The 23,797-nt window shown below is 36.5% G+C and overlaps 1 protein-coding gene across 3 annotated transcripts in view; it reads left to right on the plus strand.

Moving 5' to 3' along the window:
- SLC7A2 (solute carrier family 7 member 2) overlaps positions 1-22,776 on the plus strand; it is a 45,779-nt gene extending 23,003 nt beyond the window's left edge. The window contains exons 1-12 of one of the 3 annotated variants that reach the window (XM_081959249.1): positions 472-596; positions 5,015-5,402; positions 7,467-7,622; positions 8,416-8,581; positions 10,227-10,363; positions 10,757-10,979; positions 16,447-16,586; positions 18,531-18,633; positions 19,243-19,445; positions 19,725-19,891; positions 21,851-21,959; positions 22,514-22,776. In XM_081959249.1, the coding sequence (XP_081815375.1) occupies positions 5,030-5,402; positions 7,467-7,622; positions 8,416-8,581; positions 10,227-10,363; positions 10,757-10,979; positions 16,447-16,586; positions 18,531-18,633; positions 19,243-19,445; positions 19,725-19,891; positions 21,851-21,959; positions 22,514-22,707 (1,971 nt within the window). In that variant the 5' untranslated portion in view covers positions 472-596; positions 5,015-5,029 and the 3' untranslated portion in view covers positions 22,708-22,776. Of the gene's footprint in view, positions 1-471; positions 597-5,014; positions 5,403-7,466; positions 7,623-8,415; positions 8,582-10,226; positions 10,364-10,756; positions 10,980-16,446; positions 16,587-16,858; positions 16,996-18,530; positions 18,634-19,242; positions 19,446-19,724; positions 19,892-21,850; positions 21,960-22,513 lie in introns of those variants that run through there. The other 2 variants (XM_081959251.1, XM_081959250.1) reach the window with 2 other exon arrangements.
- Positions 22,777-23,797: the final 1,021 nt, after the last annotated feature.

Here is a 23,797-nt window from a genome sequence, read left to right on the forward strand (position 1 = left end):
TCATCAGCCAAGGACGATAATTGTAAAGCCTCATTATTTGTTTGATATTTTTTGAATCCTAATGTTGTTAACATTTTTCTTAGAACTAGCATAGTGGTTAATAGGGGATAGTGTCTTAGCATTGCGTTGCTCCCCATGAGAAATTTATCTTCATGGTTTGGCACAACTGAGTATACATAAACCATTATTTTGGTCATAATCCTAGGCTGGACTGACTTGCATAGTATTTATAAATTTATCTGTTATGTTAATCAATATTAAACCTACAAAATTACTAGTCGGTTATTTATGGACATACATTTAACAGATGTCCAGCTTGCTTATTTAAAGAGAAAAAGAAGTTGGTGTGGTTGGTAAACAGTATAAATGAATACCATAACTTTTTTTATTTGTTTGCCAAAAAGGTGGGTAAACTCTGTATTATCCAATCACCTGTAGCTGATTTTTCTCCACCCCCCTGAAGGCAAGCAGCTTCAGACAGCCTAACCTTTCAATTTTTTTAAAAAGGCTAAGTTGTCTAAGTAAAATCTTCCTGCCGCCCGCATCTTCCTTACTCTCTCTGCCCGAGAAATACAGAACTTGAGTATTATTGTTAGGTAAGTAAAGGCTGGGCTCAAAATAAATCTATATTGAAACAAAATACTTTGCTGGAAGTTCTCTTCCAGTCCCCCACTGAATGTGGAATGCTGGCGCCTATTAACAAATCTGTTTTTTTTAAATGATGTTTTCTTATTAATGTAGATTAGAAATGTAACATGTAGCATGTTAATATTCTAGTATTTTTGTAATGTAAACATTCAAAAGAAGGAAAAATTAATGTTTTAATCCTGGAAGTTCTCTAAATCTGCTGCAGTTAAACCTATTCAAAGATACTATTGGAATGATTTAAAAGTTCTGTGAAGCTTTTTTAATGTTACTTTCAATATTTTGTAAAGGGACATTTTAAGTTCACGTTACTGGGAGACTGACGTGATGGAGACTGTACTTCCAAGAACATTTACTTGGAAATATGTTTTACTAACCTCTGTGAAACTAACTGGAGAGAATTTCTTTTTTTTTTTTTTTTTTTTTTCGTAATAAAATTTTATTGGTTTTTCAAAATTTATAGGGAAAAGGGTAAATGGACAGGTATACAAATTTTGGCAGTTGCAAAGTGTGTGAGGCCCCCCTCCCTCCATACCCATAGCGTACATTTATATATAATGCATTAGTATATAATTGATTATAATCAGCATATTAGTTCTATTATTAAATTCAATCAAATTAAACATTACAATATAAAATCCAAATATAATTCCATTTTCACTTTCGGTCAATTTATAATAATATGATTTTCATATTTATTTCTGTGATCTGAGTCTTCTTGCTATTGCCCCATCTCCCTCCACTGGCAGAGCTCTGGCCCCTCCCGTGTCCTGCGTGTCCGTTGTAGTGTCTGGTGGTTTCTCTAGGAGTGTTTTATTTTTTTCCATAAAGGCCTGCGCCTCTATGGGTGAATTAATTCTGATTCTTGTCTCCTCCCAGAATATCAGCATACCTTCAGGCATCAACCATCTAAACCACACCCCTTTCTGGTATAATTTATTCGCTAATTGCGAATAATTTTTTCTTTTTTCTCTAATCTTCTTAGGGATCTGCTTCAGAATGGTTATCTCCATATCATGATATGTCAATGCTTGCCCCCTTTGTACACCCAGAATTTCATCTCTTGTGGTTTTTCTAAGGAATTTAATGTGAACCTCCCTGGGTAAATTGTGTGTTCTAGCATAAGCTGAGTTCACTCTATAAACCAGATCTATATCCCACCCCATCTGTTGTTTTTCTTTGTGTGTATAGTCAGCCAGAATGTTTGTCATGATGTCCCTTATATTTTCCCCATCTTCTTCTATAACATTTTGAAATCTAAGATAATAGGACATTCTCTCAAATTCTAATTTCATCTGTTGGATGTCAAGATCTTTGTTCCCTTTCTGCACAGCTTCCACCACCCCCCTCACCTCCTCCACCCCCCCTTCCACAAGATTCAGTCTTTGTGAGTTCTTATATATTTGGGCTTGATTTTCTTTAATTTCATCTTTCATTTCCCTTAACTGTTTCTTGATTTCCTCCTGGCCCTGTAGAATTTGTTGAAGCATTTGTTGAAAGTCCATCTCTGTAGTCTTATGTTGCATCAGTTCTGTTATCTTTGACTGTGTGGCTGGACTGGATGTTGCGGATGTTGGAGCAGAAGTGGCAAAGCCAGGTTTTCCAGGAGGGGGTCTTTTAGATGCCATCCTTTATAACGTTAAAAGTTCAGTCCAAATATGAAGTAAGCAATTAGAAAAGAAGGGTAGCCAGGTGAATCCGGGAGCAGAATAACCAGGCAGAAGAGAATCTCTCCAATAAGTCTGGCAATAGATAGAAAATTTCCCCTAGAAGGTTAAAAAAATACCAATCCACAAGAGGTTCCTCTGGGAGACACGGAGACAAAGACCGGAAGCCTGAATTTTAAAGGTGGAGTCAGGTTTCAGAGTTCATAAAGACAACGGAAGTGTGCCATCTTGCCCTGCCAGTTTTGGGCACAGAGGCGTAACAAAGTTTTAAAAAGTTCCAAAAGTCCTCAAATCATTGTAATATATAAAATTAAATTGAAAAGAAAATCATCTCAGCCTAAGTGAGGCTTCATTCGTTGGCTCTCCCCCCTCCTCCTTCCCCGGGGGCTGAGAGCAAAATTGTTTCTTGCCGCTTGTCCAAGGGGGGGGGGGAAAACCCCCCTCCCTCCAGCCGCACCTCCAAAATGCTCCGAAAGTTGTTTTAAAGTTTTAAAAGCTGAATCAAATCTTCATGCAAAGTAAGGGATGAAGAGAGAGGCAACCTCACCGCACCGCAGCTGCTTCCGAGAGAATTTCTTTTTACAATTACACAATACATATTTTATAGTATCACTTAGGAAGGTCAATAAATGTGTTATAATGTACAAACAAATTTGTAAATATTTTTAAAAAGTCAATAGCTTAATAAATGAACTTTGTGAGTAAATTATTCAGACTAGCTTTTATCCTATAACTTAAAAATTGGGATTGGTGAGATTGAAAGGTATGGGAAAGAAGAATGGTTAGAATCTAACTTTTTTTTAAAAAAATACAGATCGATGGATTATGGGAAGGAGAGAGTTGTTTACTAATCATACACATTTTATAGTAACACCCTTGATTCATAGAGCCATAAAACAGTCACATTATCATAACTTCCTTCCCTAGCAAAGAGTTATATGTAGAGTTTTTGTACAATTAGATTTTACAATTCATATTTCCTTCCTTACTGCAGGATTGTGGGATCATTTGAGATATATAATGGGAGGGTGAGAATAAAGTATTTATTTTGGATGCTAGAAAATCCTTGCTACAAATACTATTTTTGAGAGCAGATATCTAAGATTTGGAAATAGAAAGCAACATCATTATTTATTTTACATGTTTGGGCGTTCCATTCTAGGGAGAAAGAAGAAACAGTAGCGGAGCATTTTAAGGGCAGTGGACTAGGAAGATGGAAATCTGAGTTCTGATCCAGATTTAGGCATGGAAGCCCACTTTGGGCTACTCAGTCTGTCTCATCGTCAGGAAAAAGACAGTGGCAAACTACTTTGGAAAATGTTACCTAGAAAACTTTATTGACTAATTGCCAGGAGTCAATAGTGACTCAAAGCTCCCTTCTAATTTTAGCTTGTTGTGGTAATTGTGTAGATTATATAATAGCTAAGCACGATAACATGTATTTTAGTCATACTTAGATGGTAAAGTTGCAATAATAAGCTTTAATAAGGTGCAACAGAGAAAGGAATACATGAGCTATACATTTTGTATTAGAATCATAGTCTTTTCAGGTTATGATTGTGACATAGACTTTATCTCACATCCACCCATTAAATGTATTCAAATAAAGAAATTACCTGTTCTATAATCATAGAGAAATTGTAGGTAATTTCTCAATCACACTGTGATGAAAAGGAGACTGGTGTGTGTGTGTCTGTGTGTGTATCAGAAAATATTTATTTGCAGCACTGCATTCATCACTTTGATGAAAGGAGCAAGATCATGAAGACTCTCATGAAAACAGGACTATGTTGACTTAATAGGGATCATTTTTCTTTGACCCCCCCCCCCAATGAAAAAGAGCAGATTATTATAACTTTATTGAATATGACTAATCAAAATGTTGGTAATGGCTATAGTCTGGTGCTTTAGCCTGGCCCATTTTGAAAGACCTTGGCATTATGGATTATAAATGTTTCCTCTTTCCTTACTAATTGATAATGTTTTTGTTGATGTATTTCTCTTTGTCAATGACACATCTCCATATGCAATTGCAAATAAAGCAGATCTTATAGCCATTTCCATATTGCTGCTTTTGGGGAGCATCTATAGATGCATGCGTTGTAGGGGAGACTTATTTGGATAGATACAATTGATTGCTGTTTATGAAAAGGTTGTGAATTAGAAAAATCACAAAAGGAGAGATTAGACTGAATGCTGATCTATCAGTTGCCTTCTTAAACTTCAACATATTAGTATTATGAAGTACAATCTGTGACATTTCATAATCATAATTTATGTACATTTTTAGTGGTCTGACAGTAAGTAAAAGTAAACATAATCCCTTAATTTTGTGCTGTTTCTTAATTATTGCATGTAAACTGTATTTTTTCTTAATTCTATGAAACCTTTGATTGAAAGTTTTGGTTTAGCACACTTTGGACACAGTGGATAAAATCTGCCTCGATATTATATTGTTCTGCCTATAGTTGTACAGAACAGCGAAACCTTATTCGCCATTTCAAACTTGTACAAAATATGTCAAGTACTTTATGTAAAACCCTGTTTGAATTTAACAGAAATTTTGGTTTTACAGACACCCTTCTCCTCCATTAAGTCTGTTAGAACAAGGTTCACAACACATACAAATGGCTGTGTTATAATGAATCTGAAGATGATATTTTGGATTCTTTGTTTTACAGTCATCTCTCTTTCATTTTTAGGCTTTTTCATCCAACATGACTGGTGGCCCAGCCTTGTCATTTGCCCGGTGCCTGCTGAGGAGAAAAATTGTCACCTGGGACAGTCTTGAAGATTCCAAGCTATGCCGCTGTTTATCAACTGTGGATCTTATTGCTTTAGGAGTGGGAAGCACCCTGGGTGCTGGTGTTTATGTCCTTGCTGGAGAAGTTGCAAAATCAGATTCTGGACCTAGTATTGTACTTTCTTTCCTCATAGCTGCCCTAGCTTCTGTTATGGCTGGACTTTGTTATGCAGAATTTGGTGCTCGTGTCCCAAAGACTGGCTCAGCTTATCTGTACACATATGTAACTGTTGGTGAAATCTGGGCATTTATCACTGGCTGGAATCTCATTTTGTCCTATGTTATAGGTATGTCTGAAAGTTGTCAGGTTTGTAAGGAAAGTCAACACAGCCTTTTGGCTTTGGATCCTGGCTGCTGTTGACTATTTTTGAGTAAGCCTCTGCTGTTTCTCTCTGATGAGAGAGCCAGAGAGAGGAAGAAGCAGAGGCAGAGCTTCTAGACATGCTTTGAAATGCATTTGACCTTTCTCTGTCGGTTGGCAATGGACAGAATGCCGCAACCAGCAATATGAGAGGGGTTTTAACTCACTATGTATTAGGATGATGACATAGAAATGATACGTGAACTAAGTAGAGAATACTTCAATCTCAAATATAGGTCTTGAATTCCAGTAGAAATTCTGGAAACCAAATACATTCAACAGGTTGACTCTCTTGGTACATAGGTTTGAATATAGCACGTAAGTTTGACATATATGATTTTTTCAGGCACAATGTGACTCAACAAATTGTGGGTATGTAGGCTTTAAAGTATAAAAGTAGCAGACTGTAAAATATACCACTGTTCTTTCTAATTATTATTTGAAGCATGTATTACATGCCATGCTGAAGATGGAGTTGGGAAGCTTTTACAAAGAGTATGACACAAATCAGTAAAAATGCGGAGCTTTGCAAACTGCTTGATATATTAAATTTTTCCTTATCTTGATCAGTATCCAATCGAGCATTAATTCACCAGTTTTAATTACAGACTGAACAATTATTTAATTCAGTCAGTTATTGAAGCTATTTGTTCTGGAATAGGTGTGGACCATTCATTTACATCTTGGAAAAGATTCACCAATTATAGGTAGTGTGGTTAGTTCCTTTTTTCCTCCCCCTCCAAAATAGATAGAGCTTCACTTTTTCACTATATATATATATAGTGAAAATTTATATATATATATAAAGCTTTATATATATATATAAAGTTTAAAGTAAAGCTAAAATATTTTTCCATTTAACATTATTTACTCTTTTTTATACTTTAAATAGCACACATTAGTTACCTGATAATTCTTCTGATAAAATAATTCTACTGATAAAAAAGACCCTATCCTGTTTGGATTAACCTTCTCCAACATTTGGTCAATAAATTACGATCTGTTAGGAAATACCTAGTTATATAACCCAAAGTGAAATATCAGAGGGGTGAAACAATGCTGTGAACTTATATCCCTTAGAGTGGGTTGTGCTTGTGTGTATATACTAAAGATAAGCAGCCTATTTCAAGTTTAAACTGATTTTTTTATCAGCAGCATTTGTTTTCACTATCAAAGTCAAAGTTATGCTTTGACTTTAAAAAGGTTGCTTTGATATTCATCTGAATGTACTGTATATTATAAAGTAAGATTGCTTTTTAAAAATTGCAAGCAAGGACTATATTTATTCCCCTGTCTACTAGAAAGCAGCTTTTCCTAATGAAGCAAGTTATTTCTATATATATTGGAGTGATTAGTGTAATTTGGTCTCAATATTTGACAATGACAGAATTGCAGTGTTCTACTAGAATTTATGATGCATCCAGGTTGTTTCCAGAATTTTGAGTTTTAATTTATTTATTTTCCCCATGACCACTTATGCAACCTTGGCCATATAAAAAGTTGGGCATCTTTAAAATATGAATGAACAATTTATTCTTATTGTTTATTTGATATCATTTTAGCAAGATGGTGCAGGCGTAAGACTGGAAAGGTTTTTTTCAAATTAATGTGATAGCATAATTACAGAACGCCATACAACTTTAAAAGACTGTGAAGGGAGACCTGGAGGGACAGGATTAAGGCAACACAGATCTTAAAGCTTTATTCAACGCTAACAGTAGCACAACAGCTTCTGAACTGGCAACAGAGAAAACCCCATTTGACAGCTCTTAATATACAGGCTGTCAAATCGGGGAGCCAATAGCGACTCTTCATTCTCCCACTCTGGCTATCAAACCTTCAGCCAATCAGGGGCGAGCAGCGTCAGCACGTTGGCGAAGCCACGGACACAACAGACTGGATGATGCTATGTAAATTGTACAGCACTTTTTGTGCTACTTGCTATTGTGATCTGCCAAATACACCACATTTTTGGTTTTTTATCTCAAAGGTACTTCAAGTGTTGCAAGAGCATGGAGTGGAACCTTTGATGAACTTCTTGGAAAACAAATTGGTTATTTTTTCCGAACCTACTTCAGAATGAATTATTCTGGCTTAGCAGAATATCCAGATTTTTTTGCAGTCTGTCTAATATTACTTTTAGCAGGTACGGTAATTTTAATGGTCATTTTCCTTTGACAATAATCTTTGTTAAATGAAAAATGTGTTTTGCAACATGTAATGTTAGATTTACACAAAGTTATAGAGTGGTGTATACGAATATTGTCTGATTTAGGTATTTGCAGTCAAAACCCTAATCAGTCCTTATTTCAAAGATATAATTACACCTGGATTATTCTTTTGAATTAAAAAGTTATGTGGTTAATTTTGCCCCTAGTAGCACTTTTAGAGCAAGAGCTGTTTTAGGCCCATTATTTGTTAATGACTGTGTTTGGGGTTTCTCCATATAATCACCAGAGAAATAATTGTATATAGGCTCCTCATTTAGCAACCATAATTAGGACTGGCAACTTGGTTGTTTAAGCAAAGAGGTCACTAAGTAAAACCACAGTTGTGTTTATGATCTTACTTCAGTTTTCCTTTGCTTTACAGATGTGCAAAATTCATAATGGAAAGATTGGTCATCAGGAATGAAAAAATGAATGATCATTATACAGGACAGTGGTTAAACAAGGTTTATTTGTATTAACTGCAGCTCAAAACTCACTGTTGACTACAGTGTGAATAATGTATTATCTGCATCTGATGATACTAGTGGCCTACCTTGTTTTCCACAGTTCTTCTGGCTCAGAGGTTAAGTGGTAGTATTACAGGAAGCAGACACTATGCACATATAGGCCCAGTAGAGGCTTGCATTGTGCAGTGCATATAGATAGATATGTTATTGTATGTATGGTCAAGTACGAGATTCTCTTATGACTAAAATATCTCTTTTATAGGACTTTTATCATTTGGAGTAAAAGAATCTGCATGGGTAAATAAAGTCTTCACCGCTGTCAACATCTTGGTTCTGCTCTTTGTTATGATTTCTGGCTTTGTGAAAGGCAACATTAATAACTGGAAGAGAACTGAAGAATTTCTGATAAACTACACTGCAGAAATAAAGTAATATGGCTTTTCTTGTTCTATAGTCCCTTTCATCTTTTCTGTTCTGAGAGCATTTAGTGATCACACTAAACTAAGAATTAGGAACCTCTGTCCATAGCCCAGATGTAGCTCACGTAACCTCCCACCTAATACAGATGGCACACTGAAGACAGGGTGGAGGCTGTCAAGATGCTATTTTCCATATTTGATGTCTGGTGACGGATAATGCAGGGAACAGGAATTGCACATAAATTAGAAGTTATGGGCCAAGGAGTGCGCTGTGATCCAATCCAATAACATTATTTCTTCTTTGACCAGACTTTCTATGGAAGGCTGTGGTTTAATTCCTCTTTCTTTTCTAATCATCCAAAGATGACATTACTTTTTTGATGATTTTTTAAAATTTGTATCATACAGAGTGGGAATTATAAAATAAAAGATAATAGTTCCTAACGAACTATAATAAGCGTGGCTTCTAGCTGACTGTGAGTGATCTTGAAATACCAAGAAGGTTGAGAAATAAGGAAATCTCAGGGCTGAGGGCTAGGTTGGAAAATTTAAAGTCTCAGAAGAAGGCAATGACAAATCATTTTCATATAATTGCCAAGAGATTACATTGACATGCCTGTGAAGTTACTGGGGTCATTTTTGAGCCAAGGAAGATTTTTAATAATAACAGAACCTGGGTTGTTTTGTAGGCATAATTAAATAATTAAAATCATGTTACTTTCTTGTCCCAACTTAAAAATAAAGGCAGAAATTTACATCATCTCAAATTTATTATTCGATATTTAATTCAGAAATTTACTCAAATGAAACTGTGGTTTGGTGCTTTGCTGCCAGTTTAATGGATGGGATCCCTCTCAAAAAATAAGAGGCAGGGAAATGTATTCCCATTTTCTTCACACAGCAAAATTTTGACTGAAGTTATCACCATATTAACCTGGATATGGGAAATACCCAGGATTGAAGACCAGGCAGACAATGGAACCGGGTTCGATCAGTCACTTTAGATACTTGGGAAGATACAAGCAGCACTAGTCTCTATTTCTCCTTTTTGTTACCTTATCACTGAAATGGGGAAGAAGCCTGAGGATTATAATACATTCTAAGCTTTGTAATGTAATTTTTTACATATATAAGTCTTAAAATCACAGCTGTAATGAAAAATCTGCCACAGATCTGCCATCCCTTTTATGACAGTAATGTGTGGCCATCCATCTAAGTAGGAAAGGTGTAAACTTTCAGGATTATAGAAAAAATATTATTTTGGTGAGCACTGGTATTTAGGAGAAATATCTAGCTGCTTTATCAATAAGTTAAAATAAGCAACTGTCAGTAAATAATTTGAGTGACAAAATAAGACTTCTTAAATTGTTCATTGCATGTATAAAGCCGCGTAGTTGTAAATAGTATAATGTTTTCTACTTCATACATTTAATTTTTATCATGAGTCTTTGTCAGTTATATAGCCTTATTAAGTGGAGTTTATGATCTGTGAAGAAGGCAGGAAATAATGACATTGCTGGACTAGCACCATCAATCTCTGTAATGCCACAACTATGGAAAGATAATAGCATTCTACATTGCTTTAGGATTGTTTGATAACAGCAATAAGTAACAAATATCTAAAATTGTTCTAAATTGTTAATTGTATATTTAGAAATCTATCATCTTCTGAGAATGTGACAAGTATATTTGGAGCTGGTGGCTTCATGCCGTATGGGTTTACCGGGACGCTAGCTGGCGCTGCAACCTGCTTTTATGCTTTCATAGGATTTGATTGCATTGCAACTACTGGTAAGCTTTTAAAATTGTGATGTTTTAATAGAAATTGTTAGATAGATGTCCTATTAATCTCTACAACAGCCTTTGTTGGTGGCTATCCAGAGAGAGATTGACTGCCCCCAAGTCAGCCAGTGAGTTAGAAATGACTACAGTGGGTCTTCTGAATAAACATGTTTGAATTATGTGCTCTAAATCAAATACATAAGCACATTGCCGTGCTAAATTTAACCAATAATATTTTTAGCCATTGTTATCAGATACAGGTTTTCGACAAGATTTTAATTGTTCTTGTCCTGGTTATACATTCTAGGTGTTTCTTATTAGCCTTTTGTCATCTGAATACTGTATCCCAACAGTATCCCTTATTTCATGTTTACTGTAGTTGCATTTATTGTCTCCTTGTAGGGGAAGAAGTCAAGAATCCTCAGAGGGCCATTCCTATTGGAATTGTAGCATCTCTACTTGTCTGCTTTCTGGCCTATTTTGGAGTTTCAGCTGCTTTGACTCTTATGATGCCTTACTACTTACTTGATGAAAAAAGTCCTCTGCCTGTAGCCTTTGAGTATGTTGGATGGGGCCCAGCGAAATACCTTGTAGCAGTTGGATCTCTGTGTGCTTTATCAACAAGGTAAAATAAGAAAAAATATGCAATTGTGAGTAAATACCGTATTTTTCAGAATAAAAGACGCACTGGTGTATAAGACGCACCAAGATTTTGAAAAGGCAAATTTTTAAAAATTTTACACTCTGCAGACCTCCCGAAAATGGCCCATTTTTCATGAAAATGGGCTGTTTTTTTAAAATCAAAAATAGGGCCTACATAGCCTTTAGGAAGCTTATAGAGTGCTGGGGGGGGGGGGGGCAAAATTGAACAAAAGATGACCCATTTTCCATTTATTTCTGCCCTCCCCAGCCTCCAGGAGCACTCTGAAAGCCTCCTAAAGGCAATGCATGGCCATTTGGTGAAGGGGGCAGGGTTTCGGGAGGCAAAAAGTGCTGTATTCAGTGTATAAGATTCACCCAGAGTTTCAGCCTCTTTTTTGAGAGAAAAAGGTGCGTCTTATATTCTGAACAAAACTTCTTAAATTGTTCATTACGTGTATAAAGCAGAGTAGTTGTAAATAGTATAATGTCTTCTACTTCAAATCCTGCTGTTTAACTTACTTAGCATGAAAAAGTCAGTGAATGGACTGTTTAATTATTCAGCCAAGCACAGTCTGATGAATATAGTCTAAGCGGATTATACTGGTTTTATACAAAATATTCATGGTGGATAATATCAATACATTACAGCCCTTTTGTTCGGCCCCATTTTAAAGAAAATAACACATTGAAAAGATCTTCTAAAAAGTGCAGCAAACTCAGGAGGAGTCCAGGTTTCTTTCAAGAATTATCCAATTAAGATTCCTAAAATATTTGCTTTTAAATGTATGCTTACAATAATTGCATAGATTTGGATATTTTCTAGCTTCATTGCCTGCTAATACAGTTTGTCCTGAATGAAATATAAGATTCAAAGAAACCAGTGGTGGGTTTCAAATTTTTTAGAAACTCTTCTATAGGTGTGGCCTGCTTTGTGGGAGTGGCTTGTCGGCCATGTGACTGGGTGGGAGTGACTTGCCAGTCATGTGACCGAGTGGGAGTGGCTTGGCAGTCATGTGCTGAACTACCCGTTCTTTGTTTTGTGTACACAAACATAAAGTACAATTGGTGCAACTGTTAACTCTTTATACTGTATATAATCTCTGAAAATGTAAAAGAGAGAAAACATAGGACTCCCCAGTCTGTCCCAACTGCATTTCAGCTTCTGCAACTTCCCTCCACTCTCAAAATCCAGAGCCAATAAGTTATATTCCAATCCTACACAACAGAAACAACCCCCCCAAACACACACACACACACACACACACACACACACACACACACACAGAGTTTCCATTTCTTTGAAGGATTTTTCAGCACCTGTCCCTGTATAAAGAGGCTCAAGGAAAGAGAATCAATTTCTTATTGGATTTGGAAGTACTTTGAAGTAGCAAAATTCCCACTGCTTTCCAGTGTCTCAAAAGCCCATCATAAAGGCGAGAGTGGAGCGCCCGTGCGATCGGAGCAACCGTGTGGTTCACCTGTACTGGCTGTCTCCCTGGCGACGGGCAGGCGGTTGCGGGCGCTCCACCAGCTTGGGTGCAGCCGGATCAGAGAAGTTTCTCTTCTCAGAAATGTTATCTCAGTGGAGCTGTGGCAACCTGCCTATCCCTTTCAGGTGCTTCGACCCCCGGGAGGGAGGGAGCCAGGGGGGCCCATAAAGGGAGGCGCAGCTCCTCTGTGAATGGGGGGGGGAGTTTGGCTTCTCTCTGCCATTTAAACGCTGCAGCAGGGAGAATCCCAACTTTTTTCCTCTTCCTCCATTCAGAGCGGAACTGCTCCAGCCTCCCCTCCCCCCACAAAATTCGCTTCTGGACATCTATTGGAGTCGCGCGGAGCTTGCGGAGAAGAGCGCGAAGTCCAGCGGAGGCAGGAAGGTTCTCAGCGCTCCCGAGAACCTTCCTGCCTCTGCTGGTTGCCGGTTGCCCAGGTGGCATGGCCCCACACACATCTCCTCCCTCCTCACTCCCCAAAGGCTCTTCTCCTCAGCAGGAGCCAGGCACAAGGGATGGGAGGAAAACCACACCTTGGTAAACTTCGCCGGGAAGGGAGGCGGGGAACCAGTATAGGGGGGACGCCCTGGAACGCCCCCATGCTTTGCTGGTGGCCAAGCCTCCTAGGGAAGTTCGGGGAGGTCCTAGGAGGCCAGCCGCACCGCACAAGCTACCGCGCGCGAGTGGTGGCGGAACGGGCGGTGGAAGTGAGCGAGGGGGCAGGGCAGACGCTCCGTGATGAACCTCTTCTAATCGGTTCAGTAGATTTCTGGCAGAACCGGCAGAAACCCACCCCTGAAAGAAACCCAATAATTCTACAGCTTATTGAAACCAGTCTGTTTTAGTTTAAAGTAGATATGGTTTCAGTTGATATCACATAAAAGTCTGAATTTGTTTTGGAAGTATTTCCCCAATAAAAGAGACATCCGTTTTTCTATCTCATTACTAATTACTGCCATATATGCTTTAGGGTACTTTGGAATTTTTCTGAAGCAAGTTTTTGAACTTGGTGGTAGAATTGTATGAGTTTTCCCCCTATTTCAAATCTTTTGTAGCGTCCTTGCCTGTTACTTTTTAATCTGGCAAAACACAACAAATCATTTTTTTGAGATGTCATTGAAAGACTGAAAATCTGATAGGTTAAAGAGACAATTCTGCAGTGAAATACCAGAAATACACATCTTGGCTAGTTTTTAACTTGGATAAATACAATAACATCTACATTTACCACTATAGTTTCCCCAAATTTTTATTCTGCTTTGAAACATTTTTTTAAAAAAACAACTATTTTCCATAACTTTGAAGAAAAAATGTTTCCCACACCAATACTTTAAATACTCATATGATATGTGCAAATTTCAATATCAGCATTTTGGTTAAAATAAGCAATATTGCATTGGCTTCCTAATGCTTATATATGCCTGTTTGCTAACAATGCTTAGGCTATTAGCCAATATATTTTAAATTGGCATATAATGTCAATAGGTATAAGCAATTTCTTCAGCATGCTAATATTAATCAAGTCACTCATTATAACGTAGACAAGATATTCCTAATATATGAGCCATAATTGGAAAATTACAATCATGTATTGATGTTATGATATAGTCTCCATTTCTGTTGCTTAGATTGTTCTAACTATAGTGTTTCATTTATTTATTAATATTAAGCGATATTATCCTTATAACCAGATTTTAATTGCAATGACCTTGTAAATTCTGATTACTTGACACAAATATTGTAGAATTCCTTTGTATACCTTGGAAATGAGAGAATGGAAATATGCAAGTTTGTGTCATAATAGTCTTAATCATAGCTATTTTAAAATTCTTTTATTATTTATATTTCACAAACCACAGTAATTTTGTTACTTTATTCTATTATATGGTATATATAGTATATAGACTTTTAAGATAATGTAGATGTTTGTATAGTAGCAGAATAAGACCTATAACTCTTTTCTTAATTATGCACTATTATCATATAAGCCATAATAAGGAGAAATAAACATTAAGTGGAAATGCATAAAGTTTGCTATTGGTAGAATTAATCTTTATTTAAGGTAATGTAGTAGATCATTCTATTTAAAAAGAATGGCAAATTACTTATATATAATTTGTTATTGATATATGATAAGGACTTAATTATTGCAGGGATATTTGTTGCTTGTTTTTAATTCTGCTGCCTGATGCAATTGTTCAAGATGTGGTGATGCTTAATTATATTATGCCAAGATACATCTTATGGGTACATTGCTCTGGAAAAACTACAGTGAAGATACAAGCTACCTGAGTAATTAAAATAAAGTTTTCATTTTAAGGAAAAATTGGAAAGGTGGATCTATTGAAAATGAAAGTTGGTTAAAGCAAAGTCTTTGTAATGTAAATTATCTAAATTTGATTTGTTTGACAGATCACTGTAAATTCTTATTTTGTCCATGCATCCCAAGATCTGCTAAATTGGATCCATGAAATTAAAGTTTTATATAGTTATCAGTGTTTTATTACAAACATTATAGTTGTGGAACCAGTCGTACTCCCTAAACATTATAGATATTATTCAACTTCAGAGAGTTATATCAAGATTTTTCTTCCCAATTTAAAAATATACCTGTGGGAAATATTTCATGTATCATACAGCATCTTTACAATAATTAATTAGGCTAATCTTATTTTTTTGTCCTTTTTAAAGCTGTTTGTGATATCACAAGTCTGGTTGATATGACTTACTTTGTGTAGACTGGGGAGACAATAATTTGGGCTTGGTGATTGGTGCTGGGGTCTTTGGTGATCTCTGACCTTGGCGGTTTTCCTGCAGAAGTTTCATTACCAAACTAGGTAATATCATCAGGGCACTGATGATGTTACCTAGTTTGGTAATGAAATGTCTATAAGAAAACCAAGCTCAGAGAGCACCAAGGACCCCACAAATTAACTCTTAGCTATAAATGCAGGTGGTCCTCAACTAGCAGCAGCTCAATTAGTGACCATTCAAAGTTTCAACAACACTGAAAATAGTGACATGACCATTTTTCATAGTTGCGATCATTGAAGCATCCCATGGTCATGTGATCAAAGTTCAGCCACTTGGCAACTGCTTCATATTTATGACGGTTGCAGTGTCCCAGGATCATATGATTGCCTTTTGCAACATTCTGAGAAGCAAAATCAATGGGGAAGCCAGATTCATTTAACCACCGTGTTACAAACTTAACAACTTTAGTGATTTGCTTAACAATTGTGGCAAGAAATGTTGTAAAATGGGGCAAAACTTGCTTAACAGATGTCTCATTTAGCAATAGGAAATTTGGTCTCAATTGTAGGTGTAAGTCAAGGACTACCAATATTCTCTTCTATCAGTACTGTTAGGCGGGGTTTTTATTTTGAAACAAACTTTATTCCTAGGCTAGAATTATATAAGGCACAATATACTGTAGTAGATATTATGTATACTACAACACCAATAATAACTTACTTGATTTAGGCATCACCTGATTCCAGAATCAAACAAAATTGAAATACAATATGAATAAGGAAAAAAAGATAAATAAAATCAAGTATGAATGTATAATATTTTGATGGTGTTTGTTGTTATATTGCACTACTCCAGAAATTGAGGACAATGATTATGATCTATATGATATAATCTGTATAATGAATGATATTGGCATGAATTAATATTCAATCCATGAAAATGAATGATCTACATGAGATGTTGGAAGCACACTAGAAGTGCTTCCAAAAAAGTCTGCATATTAATATGGTATTTTGTACCATTTAAAAACCAATAGATTCAGGGAACTTGTATCTTCACTGTAGTTATCACCATATACCATATCACCTCCTTGCCAAAGTTCCATATTCCAGAATCACTTCCTGTATTCGTATTGTGTCGCTTTTCTATCATAAATTGCATGACTTGGTGTTGGCCATGTTGCATGTTCTTTTGCTTTTTATTCAGTCTCCTTGGATCCATTTTCCCCATGCCTCGTGTAATCTATGCTATGGCATCGGATGGCTTGCTTTTCAAGTGTCTAGCTCAAATCAACCCCAAAACGAAGACTCCACTTGTTGCAACTTTATCATCAGGGGCTGTCGCAGGTGAGATCCTAAGTGAATGTATTGTAAGGCAATGGATGCCTTCAGCCACAGACAACCTTCAGAGTGATACATGGAAAGCTATCACTGTATTCTGTTACAATTCATGATCTAAATTGTGATTCTCTGAGTAAAAATTGTCGGTTGGAAAACCAGGATATAGGTGCATTTGACATAGAAAATGCACCCATTTCTATCTATGTCTATATGTTGGGTTAGCTTTGGCATGTACTGTTGTTACTGCAGCACTTGAACAATTACATTTTTTGTTCTAGTCTTCTGGGCTCTATGTTCCCTTTGCCTCGCATTCTGTTTGCCATGGCACGAGATGGTTTACTCTTTAGATTTCTTGCCAAAGTGAGCAAGAGGCAGTCTCCAGTTGCTGCCACAATGACAGCAGGGCTCATATCCGGTAAGGTTTGTATATTGAGGTTTCTTAACTGAGGCCTTTTCCCCCCATGCATGGCTCTGTGATATGATGGGCCTTGCTTGCTAACGATTCGTGCATGTAAATTGGGAACAGAGTGCTGACTAATCAGAAGGCGTATTTCATTTCGATTATGATTATGGTGGTGGTGGAAGAATGAGTTCCTTAGAATTCTTCTCCAAAGCTTTCCTTCAGTGTGAACAATCATATTGCCCGATACGTGTGCGAAATAAAGAGTACCGTAAGTTGGTTATCTTGATAGTTTACTGTTTTTTCAATGTTCCCATTGTGCATTTTGTACAATTTCCATATACACTTTTCTGCAACCAATCTCTGCATCTCCTCTTAAGCGATGCTCAGCAGCATATTTTGCCAAAGGAAAGTGGCATGAAAGCTGTGCCTGATCCCCTCTCCATCTGGCACAGTTGCAATTTCAGCATGTTTTATGTCTCTATTTTAAACAGTGTTAAGTTTTTACATGTTGAATTTTTCATAGAAATTGCCAGTTTAGATTATTTAGCCAGCTGAAAAAATGCTGATTATTTTTGCTCCCACAATATGTATGATGTGCTCATTAGTAACAAAAAAAAAAGATCAGGAAGTAATAACATAATAGAACTACAAAAAATATTTTCTTTATTTTACCGATTTGTGCATTCTTTAATTCCACTTGCAAATTGTTTTATATTTCTTCCCAATTTCCTTCTTTTGTCCCTTAGGGGTAATAGAGACTGTTTGAAGTGAGATTGATGGCTATAGTAGTATCATGTTTCTTTTAATCAACAGAACAACAATAAATTTTATGAAGAGAAATCACTCCTTGAAAATCTAGTTCTTGTTTATAAACAAGTACTGTACCTGCAGAAGACAATGTGACTAATTTTCTTTTCTCTTAACAGTCTTTCTACCATGTCTTTAGTAAAACAATCCAATACAATTTATTTGTCTTAACACTGCTTAAAAAGAGTTTTATGGATGCCTGGGAATTCAAAAATTATTTGCATGAGCTTTCTGCAAGAAACAGAAGATTAACCGTGACCATAGTTATCAGAATACTTCATATCTATCTGTACCCTATCAAAATAAATAGTTTGATCCAAAATATTACTTAATTTGCTCAGATGGATCATTCACAATAAATTGCCTGAAACATCTGCATGCTTTTTAAAATTAGTGTGACTTTCACAAAGTTGTTTGGGTTGTTTTTTGCATTGTCCGTTTTAAAACCCAAACATTGCAAATGATTTGAGAATAATTTTAACTTAACAAAAGCTTCCATGAATGAATTATTTATCGCAAGCAGATTATAAAAGATTGCTATAATGAACAAACTTTAATGGTCATATAGCAGTGATTTATCATATTCAAATTTTATATGATTATTTGTCAGAAACTACAAACAGTTTGCAAACTCTGTAAACAAATATTAAATGCTTAAACATATGATGCTAAGAAATATATATATGCTTTGCCTAATATGTAGATACTGAATGCAAATGCTGTTTTTCCCGTTTTTCTAGCTCTAATGGCTTTTCTCTTTGACCTAAAAGCCTTAGTAGACATGATGTCTATTGGTACACTTCTTGCATACTCATTGGTAGCTGCTTGTGTTCTCATACTTAGGTAAGTTCTGAAATTGAGTTTATAAGCAATTTGCAAAGTAGTTTTTCTGTAAAATATTTTTTGTGTAAAACAAAACAGTTTTGTTTCTGCCTCAATTATGGAAGACAGTATATTTAAATACTGATCTTGTGCATGAGATCATCGTAAGATTTCAGGCCATGTGTGGTTCCTTTATTTCTGCATATTTTAAAGTGTTTTAGTGAAGATTCAACCCTGGGGAAGATCTGCATATTTAAGGCAATGGTTGCATTATCTAATTAGTGTGTTGGCAATCTAATGACACTGAGGTGTCATGCTGACTCTCAAATCTGTAAGTGGCATCTCCTGGTAAAAAAATAAATTTCACAAATTGTCCCAAAGCTTTATGTTCTTATGTGAGATTTCATAAAACGATACCATTTCAAACCATCATATTGAAAAAATAAATTCTTTTAAATGTAATTTGGGATTGTCCAGAATATTGCACAATGGTCCTTACTCCTTGAAAATTAGGGTGATGCCTAATCAGTTAATACACTGTAACTAAATCAGTGTTGAGTAGCATGTATTCCAGAGCTAATTTTGTTTTTAGACTGATTTTACATTAGCAATCTGTGTCTGCACACACAGGTACCAACCCAATTTAAACTACGAGCAACCAAAATATTCAGCAGAAAAAGAGGCCCTTGCAGGCTCAGGTGGTGAATGTAAAAGCGAATCTCAAATTAGCATGATACCAACAAAGAGGTTTAATCTGCGAATGCTGACTAATCCATCAAGTTTACCAACTGAACAGTCTGCTACTGTGGTGAGCCTTCTGGTGGGTCTTTTGGGTAAGTCCAAACCTATTGGAATGCTTCTAACTTCTTTGAAATTTTAGCTATATGCAAAATGCAGTTAAAAGACCACATTCATTTATTTTGTAGTAAATTAGTCCTTCGATTCAAGTCAAATAAGTGAGGAGTTGTGTGTTCTGCATATAAATCTATGGTTCTCTTTTTTTTAAAGACATTAACCTTTACTTTTTGTACATATATTACAAAATGTTCAGATTTTTGAAATACTAAAATAGTCTGTCTTTTTTTCTGTTTTCTTGGATCATCTCCACTCAGCTGTCCTGGTTTGTGGATTAAGCATTCTGACAACCCATGGAATTCATTCAATTGCAAATTTGGAGCTTTGGAGTATTTTTCTTCTTGTGTCTTTTTTCATACTGTTCGGGGTGATTATGTTTATCATCTGGAGACAACCTCAAAATCAACAGAAAGTGACATTTATGGTAAAGGATGTGATTGTAGATATCAAGTTTTCAGTTATTAGTAAGGAGGAGGAAGAGTGTGGCTAGTTCTGCTATATTTGTTTGGGGAAAGCTGCATGAAATCACTTCTGCAATTTTGGTGTGAAAAATCAATACATAAATGTTAACAAATGTCATGACAATTTTATTTTTGGCAACCTTGGAAATTCCAGAAAAGTGCCAGAGGTGCATTTGAGCAACTAGAGATAAATCATCTTGGGCACAATCCTTCAGCAGATGGTCAAGCAACATGTTTCTAAGCACTTGGATAGGATGCTGCAATTAACAAAACCAGTGTTGATTTGTAGCAAAGAAAATCATGCCTGAGTAGCTTTCTCTCCTTCTCTGAAAATTAATTAATTTTAATTTATTGAACTTCTAGACCGCCCCCTCTCCCCGAAGGGACTCGGGGCGGTGTACAGGTACAAATTTAAAAACCATACACTCGATAATATACATAACTAAAATTGAATTAAATATCCCCTGTACAAATTTATAAGAATTAAAAACTTAAACCTTAAAACCAAACCATAAAATTTAAAAATACAAACTGAGGAGGGAAAGCTGGAATTAGGCCAGGCCGGCTAGATGAAACAGGTGGGTTTTGAGTTTCCGGCGGAAGGTCCGTAGTCGTTCTAATGTCAGGGGGAAGGTCATTCCAGAGGGTCGGGCCCATCACAGAGAAGGCCCTTCCCCTGGGCGTTGCCCGCTGGCACAGCCTAGTGGACGGCACCCGGAGGAGTCCCTCTCTGTGTGAGCGAATCGGCCGAAGGGATGTATGGGGCAGGATACGATCCCGCAAATAGCTAGGTCCTGTGCCATGGAGCGCTTTGAAGATGATAATCAACACCTTGAAACGCACCCCTTTCAATGTTACTAGCTTTGCAGATCGGGCTAATTTGCAATAATGTACTTTGACCTCAGCAAATCCTTTGACAGATTCTCCTTAATAAAATAGTAAGAATATGGGACTGAATAAATTTGGAGTTGGCTGAATGACCGTATCCAAAGAGGATTCATTCACTAATGGCGTCATGTCAGCTCAGAAGGACATCTCAACTGGAGCCCACAGAATTCTGTCCAGGATTCTGTGCTGTTCAACGTTTGAATCAAGGACTTAGATGAGGAAATGAGAGGTTAAAAGCTGGCACAAAGCTAATAATTGAGAGAAAGAAAGTCCAAAAAGATCTAGACAAGCTTAAGCTGTGGCCAGAAAGGGAATAGGATAAAATTTTACAGGGAGAAGGATAAAATCTGGCACTTAAACAGGAAGGTTGGTTTCAAGAAATAAAGGCAGAACACATACAGGGACTGTTTGGTTTATTGAAGTACATTAGTTGAAATCTAAGATTTTCCAAAATAGAGCTTCTAACTCAAAATACACATTATAGTATAAAATGTAAGTTGGTAATATTATGCACCATCTCAGATTGTTACTCTACCTAGACCAACTTTCTAAACATGTAAGCTGCTAACTAATGATTTTTGTACCAAGAGCCAAAGATAGTATGTTTTATGAACATTAAGCATTTCTGAAATCTCCATGTGAGCCTGAGTCCTGTAACATGTCTTTGATGCTACTGTGAAAGGTCTCCTGACATTCAGAAGTGATTTATGAATCCTGAAACATCCCAGTTCCTATGAAGGGCCTTGTTCACTAGCATGTGTTCCATCCATGGGTGTTTCTTTTGCTATTTCAAGTTAAATATTTAGGCCATTATTTCACTCTTCTACTTAGAGTGTAATTTAGATTGGGATCATATGGAAGTTCTGTGGAGAAGAGCATGGTTCATCTCTACTTGTTGTGTTATATTGACATAGGTATGCTTCGATGCCATAGATTTTGAAACTAGCATTTCATTAAGTTTTGCAAATATTAATATAAAGTGTTAAAGCGTTGGCTTTGGGTATTTGCAAATACTGTGAAATATTTATTCTTAGGTTCCGTTTTTGCCGTTCTTGCCATCTTTAAGTATTTTAGTGAATATATACTTGATGGTACAGCTGAGTGGAGAGACATGGATCAGGTTCAGCATCTGGATGGCATTCGGTAGGTATTACCTTGCCCTCTTTCTTGTAAAGTGGCTTCTGGGTGTTTCCATGTGTATGCCTATGCATAAATATTTGCCCAGATGTCTTGTTGGGAGAGGAAATTTTCTAGGACTGGTTTCAGCTGACACTGACAATCATTTGCAACAAGTTAAGGAAACCAGTCACGGCAGAAGATTTTTTTCTCCTTAGTCACCTCTTCCTTTTTTGATCTATTATGTGTGTGTGATAAATGCATGCTTGTTTTTCTTCTGCATGAATACAAAAAATTATCTGCGTACAGTTACCGAATTTTGTTAATAAAATTTGTTTTGTAACAGTTTTCTCTTAATATGTCATATAGTGAGACAGTAAGAGTTACAATCCAACAGTATATGGGGACTCAACTCTAAATATTAAAATAATATTTAGATGTTGTCTTGATGTATGTGGGAAAGAATCTGTATATCACACTTAGAGAAGGGTCAAAAAACATTGTAATCTTCAGTAGAGTTGTAGAAAGTTGACTGACATATGGCAAGTCTACAAAAATTATTGGTTGTTTTGTTTTGAAAGGACTCCTGATTTACTTTGCCTATGGCATCCGGCATAGTATGGAAAGGCGTCCCAAAGAGGAAGAGGAAGATGATGACAGCTGCTCAGAAAGAAGCGAAACCTTAGAAAAGAAGCATATGGGAGATACAAGTGAACTTGAACATGCAAGTGAAAGTGCTCAGTTTATTCCACATGAAAAGACAAGTGAATGTTAGCAGTCATTGATAAACCCGTTGTGTGCGCTTTTAGGCAGTGATGGCAGCAGAATAGAGTTGCTGGTGAAATGGTGAACTACTTGCTCCCCCCAAATTAACAGTAACCCACTTGTGCTTTATGGAAATATCTAGTAGAATACATGAGAGATGATCTAAATTAGTTCCTAGATATCTCTTCCATCAGAGATTTACCTCAGAGGGTTGCAATCTTTAAAAAACTGAGCAAGAAAGTGGAGCGAAATAAATTTTCCAAGGGGGCCAATCTGACTCATGTGTCACGTTAAATACGTTGGTGATTTCCTTAACCGTATCCTACAACTTTAACTGGCATGTACTATATAACTAATTCTTAAGGAGTATCTAAAGAAGAAGAGTTGAACATTGTGGTTTATAATGCTGGAGATGTATTCTTAACTGCTTTTAAAAATAGGGTAGCATTGCTAAATAATCACACAACTACTTGATTTCCATCACTCTCTGTATCTTTTACAAACCTTGTTTCTAACTCAGCCATCTTCTGTGGTATCTTCTTCTGTGTTGTTGCCCCACATTGCTCCTGTGAGTGAGAGGCTGAGGCTATCCTTAGCTGTACATTATATCAGAGGCAGCCTCAGATATATAAACCCAGTTATACTTTGTCGTGCAAAGTGAGGTCAGCAGTCTTGACAGGATGAGGCTGGCAAGAATAATAGAAAATACAATACAATACAATATTGCGCCGATTTAAGGATGAGTGGAGATGACCTCAATTCAACAGTGGGGAAAGGCCCCAGATTCATAGAAATTGCTGGTGGCGGGGGATCGACGGACGGACGGGCGGACGACGCAGTTATCTGATCTAACTTCTGCTTTGTTGTTATCCACAAGCAGTGTAAATCATGACAATTCTTTTAAAAAATATTTAAGAATATTTGAAATCGATATATTTGATAAGAAATCTAGTGTGAAATTCTGTTTATATCAGTTTTATTTCCAAAGTCTTCATCCTTGCCAATGAAAATGAAAAACATGGATGAATGATTAATTTAAACAAATGATGAAGCACTAGCCAAATGGCACTTCTATGAAACTGAAGTTTGCAAAATGCTGA

Source organism: Natrix helvetica (genome assembly GCF_964273705.1).
Source record: "Natrix helvetica genome assembly, chromosome: 7".
In the NCBI taxonomy this organism is placed as follows: domain Eukaryota; kingdom Metazoa; phylum Chordata; class Lepidosauria; order Squamata; family Natricidae; genus Natrix; species Natrix helvetica.